Source organism: Battus philenor, unplaced genomic scaffold, assembly GCF_028537555.1.
Source record: "Battus philenor isolate CCGP_79_NKW_IND1 unplaced genomic scaffold, ilBatPhil1.0.hap1 SCAF_17, whole genome shotgun sequence".
Classification (NCBI taxonomy): domain Eukaryota; kingdom Metazoa; phylum Arthropoda; class Insecta; order Lepidoptera; family Papilionidae; genus Battus; species Battus philenor.
This window is the reverse complement of record NW_027181679.1, coordinates 7,372,564-7,378,563: the sequence shown is the minus strand read 5'-3', so window position 1 is coordinate 7,378,563 and position 6,000 is coordinate 7,372,564. Positions and strand designations below refer to the sequence as shown.

Below are 6,000 nucleotides of genomic sequence, written 5' to 3'. Positions count from 1 at the left end.
TTCGTAATCTGTTCATCTTATGATGTGTAAATTAATTATTTGGATCCAAATAATTAATTTACAGATGTAACCACAGACTGTAATCTTAACAATTATACTCTAGAACTTCTTTGAGGTTTTCTTGAATAGCTGGACGCAAAATATATATGTCTATGGCTTGTCTACAAATTGTGTATAGGAAAAAAAATGTCAGGAAAAATGATGACGAGGTTTGCTCGAATTATTTAAATAGTATTAAATAAATCTTTAACCTTTTTTAAACATAGAAGGATACTGTAACAAAGGTGTTACGGACTATACGGCGTTAAATATTTTTATAAAATATATTACGTTTAGTATTTCTAAAACGCGTACAATCTAAGAACACTCACCTTCGTAATGCTCGTGGGAACTATATTTCCTGAAGTAAGTCCGATATACAGCAAAAATGAAACTACAAGCACATTTCTCATCTTCCAGTTGGTATCGTAAAATTGTTTAAAAATACGAACTAAAAATATGCCTGCAACTTCTCAGGTCGACGTTTAGGCGTCGTATCAACCGAGCGATTGTTTGTTAGAAGAATCATCAGAGAAATTAGATCAGAAAACAACATTACGTATCATAAACATCAAATTGGAACAATGGGAACAATGCATTTAATGAACTCATGAGGCAATGTAAAAGATAATAACAATCTTAAAAGGGTTTCACCTTACAACACAATCTGAAGAAAAACATCTGCTTAGGTGTATAAACTTTTTCATGATAAACTTGAGCGGATTGGGAAAGTTTGATTAGAACTTACCTGGTTTTATACTGTATAAATCGCTACGCTGATTGAGTTTTCCGTTGCAATTCCTTATAAAACCTTTAGAATTGTATTTATATTAACTTTATAGTATTGTTATTTAAAGTAACAGCGTTCTCATTAAACTGCAAATAAAACTTTGTCGCGTATTGTATGAAGACTAAATTATTGACTTGAAATACGGTACAATTATTTTGTTAAAAAAGTTATAGCTACATAGATTAGGTTAAAATTAGTTAGTTATAAAGTTTTGCTGTATGTATTTCATTATATAACCATCTGCGAAATTATTGAAATTATTTAACCAGGTTTGCGGTGTCCCAAATATAACGACTACGAAATACAGTATTTTAATTCCCGAAAAATACTACTATCGTCAGGACAAATCCACTAACATCATTATCATTTCAGCCGTAAGACGCCCACAACTGGACATAGGTCTCCAATTTCCAATAAGACCAGGTAGAAGGGGGTCTGCATCTAGACGACCTTATCACGTTTTCCAGTCCGTGGCCTCCACTGCAAAACCTTAAAGCCAAAGTGGCAATCTGTTCTACTCGCTACGTTACTGCAACTTCAACTGCCACAAAAAAACTTAACACAAAGATGAGGAAAATATAATTTATTGCTTTTAATAATTTACATATGAACGTATAAGTTAGAACTGTCCGAAGACTGCTTTCAGTTCAACAAGAAGGACTTGTAGATCAATTCCATTCTCGAGAAGGATGTTAGCTTCCTCTAGGAAAGTCTCATTTTCCCAGAGAGCGTTCCATATCTGGTCCCATTCATCGCTCTGTAAATTCTCAATAGCAACTCGGAACTCTTCGTCTTCCGCTACTTTTTCTTCAAACAGAGCTACCAATTTGTCTTTGGGGAAAACTGCGATACAATCGTTTATGTAAGCGGTCATGTCCTTGCCACTAATTTCTTGGCGAGTCCTCTTTACTTCTTGAATTTCCTCTGAAAATAGAAATAAATAAGCTTAATCAAGCTACTTATCATACACCGAAAATAATACCAATGTTAATAGTTTACTATAAAAAAAATATATAACAAAATAGGAATAATTGTATGTTTTACTGTAATTATTAATTTTTAAAAGTAATATTACATTTAAATAATACCATACCTATGATTTCATTCAAACGATCGATAAAGTACAAAATGTCGATGTTGTCGTTTTCCAAAAAGTCGACTACCTGCAAAACAAAAATTCGTAAAAAAATAATACGTAGACTTGTAAAGAGAGTTTGATACGGGATACGCTTCCAACCGATTATATAATAAATCTGCGGGGAAGGTCTATATCTGGCAGTGGATGTCTTGCGGCTGTTATGAAATGAATGAAATTATGTTGCCATGATAGCAAAAAAAATTAAAACCATGTTTAATTTTGAAACAGTGTCCAGAATTTAACATTATTTATCGTTTTGTGTATTAGGATGTATATACTTTCTAGGAACAGGTAATTTTACCGGAGAAAATTTATCATTTTCTATCTCAAACGACGATCATGTTATTAGTGTGGACACGTACGTTTTGGTACTTCGTAGTATTAAAAATATCGTAGGAATACCTGCTATATTACACATGAACAACACTACGGGCAACGTTTTGTTATTACAACTTCAGGGATGATTCGTTATTAAAAATTAAACAAAATATTCTAATAATTCTTTACAATACCTTCTTCTAGTTACAGTCCAGTTAAATAAAAAAGAAAATGTTATGAAGATTATTAGTAAAACTTTTCAGTATTACTAGAAATATTAGTGTTTTAACCAAAAGCTATTAATTTTTTAAACAGATGTTGCTACACATATGATTAACCCGGAATATCTACGTGTTTACATAAGTACTAGACAAATAAACAAATTAGTACTATATATTGTATAATAACTTCAATAAAAAATTGTAGTTTTCACGTTTTATCTATTGCCTGATCGATAAAGACGTATGATTATTCCACAAGAGTATGATATAATTCCTAATAATTTCAATTTCGAAAGAACAAATTTCCTATTTTTAACTACCGGTTACAACAAATCTTTCATTGATACAGTGTACATTTCTTGCTTAGGACGCTGCCAGATACGCTGATAGAAGTTCGAGACGAAGATACCTTCGATATAATGTTTTAATACAGTGAATCAATATAAGAAAGTATCCAATTTATAACGTAATTTATAAAAGACACTTACTGCTTTAAATTCAGGAAGCGATTCCATTTCGTACACGAGTTGCTTAAAATCGGATGTGGTCATGTAGTCTAGAGACTTAGTGAATTCTTCAAATTCGAGGTAGCTTTCGAATATTTGCATGATTTCATCGTTGGACTCCTGCATGATAAGCTCCAAAAAGTCTTCCGCATGTTCGTGGAAAATCTTCCTCGGCTGCGGAGCCGAGAAGCTCAGAGAAACAATGGATAAAAGGATTATAGCGACCTTCATTATTTATCCTTTACTTGCTCTGAATAAAATGTAAATAACGTATGCTTTTTATAGTGATCCAGTATCTAACAATCTTGATAAGATACAGATGCACTCGTGAACTAGTCGCTGTGCGCCAAAAAAAATCATGTGTTACATTTTTATCATTTTCTTGACATATTGAAAATTTACATCATGTACTTTCATTTTTTACCAAATAATCATTCATCAATATTTCAGGTGAAAATTATTTTTTTTTCGCCTGAATTGTGTAAAAATCCCAAATTTCAGAGAAAATTCTAGAAACATATCAAATGCAAGATTTATTATAAATAAAAGTTATAGAATTTAGTAGTGTAGATTATAGACCTCATGATAAACCAGCAACTAACCGCAGAGGTGAAGGTCGTAAGGAGTTCAGTCGTAAAGAATGTTTATTAAAGATCGAATAAGGAATGAGAAAACCCACAGTCAACAAAAGCTATAGTCTAGCGGTTTAACAAGTAGAAGTGGCAATAGGAGATCTCTTGCAAGAGTTCTTAATAGTGAGATATTTCTTGGAATGCGTTCAAAGATGTGCTAATGCAAAATTTGTTTCTGCTGCTAAATAGAAATAAAATAATGTTATAATATCCCGATTTAAGGGCACGGTAACCATTTAATGAGCCACCTCGTGTGTCAAGGTGATAAGGTGATTTTACATTAAAAGTTCGGTGTAGCACCGCACTGTAATGAGTGCTCCGTTTCGCTTACAAATGCCTACCTTATTTTCTAGTACCATTTAAAAACACAACCTTTTTGACAATTTTCATAATTTAAATGATGCGTCCCACGTTCCTTATCCCAACATCGATATAAGACCTTAAAGGGATTCCGTTCGACTAAGCTGAAGAACGGAGAATGGAAATCTGTTGTAAGAACGTGCGTCATAACGAACTATGTGTTGTTTCTGAAGATGTAAATGCTGTTAGCCCTAAGGCTTTTACAGCTTCATCGGTACTGAGTTCACAGAGCGGAAAGGTCCGTGAACTTGATAATAACGAACTGAATCTTTTCATTCTTTAGTGTAATACACTTTAGATGTGCATAAACTGATAATTAAATCATCTTCATTATCATTTCAACCGCACAAATTCCTCTGATGGATATAGGCTTAACCCGTAAATTTCAAATAGGATCGGTAGGAAGCGGCATCCAATCCCAATTGCGCCGACCTTTATGTGGTCAACCTTGTGAGTATAGCCAACGAAAAACTTTTGTAAGTTTTGACTTACACTCTGTGTCAAGATTCCGAAGTAATATCCCTCTAAAAGTATTTCATTCCTTTTGAATACATATTTGAACTAAATTAAATATATTGAAACACAAACGTGCTGTTTAACCTCAGCCACAAATTGGAAAGCTAAAAACTAAACCTCATGATGATGAACCTAGAAATAAAAACTACAAAAAAAATTGCACCATTCGTCGCGTCAATTCATAGACGCCCAGTTCAAGGAATAGGCCTCCCCCTAAGATATCTATGCAGGAATACACATTAATCGCTATGCTTGGCAGGCGGGTTTGCGATCGCAGTATGGTATTACAGTACGTAGAGGACGCTGCTGCCCATTCTCTGGCAACTTGTTTGTGAGCAGTGGCAATCCTATATAATTAATGCACAAAGTGTGAATTGTACAAAATTATATTCCGGAAATCAAACCCGCAAGCTACAATCACAAGTCTCAGTCCTCTACCACAGAACTAAACTTTAAGTTTCTACTTGCAAATTTTCTGTTCTTAGTATAAACAAAATCATTAAATATAGAACTATAACATAGCCTAGGAGGGTAAGACTAATTTTAATATGTAATCAATTGTTTTTTGTGAGACTGTGGAACAAAATATTATATAAAAATATTCTGAATTATTATTTGTTAGAGGGTATGATTTTTTTAAAGAATACGTTGTATAACAAACATGATGAATCATAAAACTATTTTATTAATTTCCACATAATCAATTTAGAAATAATTTCCTTCATAATGAGAATGAAAATTTACAAATTACGTATAATTTGATTATTTAACATTATAACTGTTACGTGATATTATATAACATAATGTCGTCGGTTGTAATTTATATTCGCATCATTTTTAATCTGTAAATGTATTTTACTTTGTCGGTAGTTACATTTAACAAGCTAACTTCAAGCATTAACAGACGACAACCACTATTTATACTTCAAAATTGTTTATTCGTTGAGAAGTGTAATAATTGTAAAATGAGTTTCCAAGACAGTCGAATATTAGATAAAACTTCGGTAGCTGATTTATCAGAGCACGAATGCGCTGAGGGCTCTTATATCGATGATTTTTCGCATCTGAGACTATCATATTATCAAAAACGTCAGATATCGTCGGAGAGTTTATCTGAAATTGAGGAATTCACGGAAGATTCGAAAAACATTTCCGATACGAGTGTTACAGACATGGCAACAGCTGATAGTAGTTTAATAAAAATTAGAGATTTACATGAGGAAGAAAGGCAAAGACTACGTGAGTTTTATATATCGCAAATTCCTGAGCTACCGCATCCATCCTTTACCGTTGCTTCAATTATAGCTTCTGCATCACAACAAATGAGTTCCGGCGGTACACGTTTTAAATATGAAAATAAAGTTGAAGAAAACATAAAATGTGAATGCCAAAAAGGAAAATCAAAGTTCAGTCCAAAACGCAGATCGACTTTAATACCTAAAGATTGCCTTAATTGATTTTATTGATAAAGTTAATTTAA

At 32.8% G+C, this 6,000-nt stretch overlaps 1 protein-coding gene across 1 annotated transcript; it reads right to left on the bottom strand.

Moving 5' to 3' along the window:
• Nucleotides 1–1,397: 1,397 nt before the first annotated feature.
• Nucleotides 1,398–3,268, bottom strand: LOC137919809 (protein G12-like). The gene is made up of 3 exons (XM_068763006.1): nucleotides 2,995–3,268; nucleotides 1,923–1,992; nucleotides 1,398–1,753 (listed from the first exon to the last, which is right to left on the bottom strand). Exons 1-3 carry the CDS (start codon nucleotides 3,241–3,243, stop codon nucleotides 1,449–1,451), a joined length of 624 nt encoding a protein of 207 aa, XP_068619107.1. The 5' UTR covers nucleotides 3,244–3,268; the 3' UTR covers nucleotides 1,398–1,448.
• Between the last annotated feature and the right edge of the window lie 2,732 nt (nucleotides 3,269–6,000).

What these genes read in the sequence shown, in the direction of transcription:
- LOC137919809 (XM_068763006.1), bottom strand. Translation starts at nt 3,243, where the DNA reads ATGAAGGTCGCTATAATCCTTTTATCCATTGTTTCTCTGAGCTTCTCG. An exon ending in CGCTTCCTGAATTTAAAGCA is followed by an intron (nt 1,993 to 2,994) that starts GTAAGTGTCTTT and finishes TTTGTTTTGCAG; the next exon opens with GTAGTCGACTTTTTGGAAAA. An exon ending in TCGTTTGAATGAAATCATAG is followed by an intron (nt 1,754 to 1,922) that starts GTATGGTATTAT and finishes TTCTATTTTCAG; the next exon opens with AGGAAATTCAAGAAGTAAAG.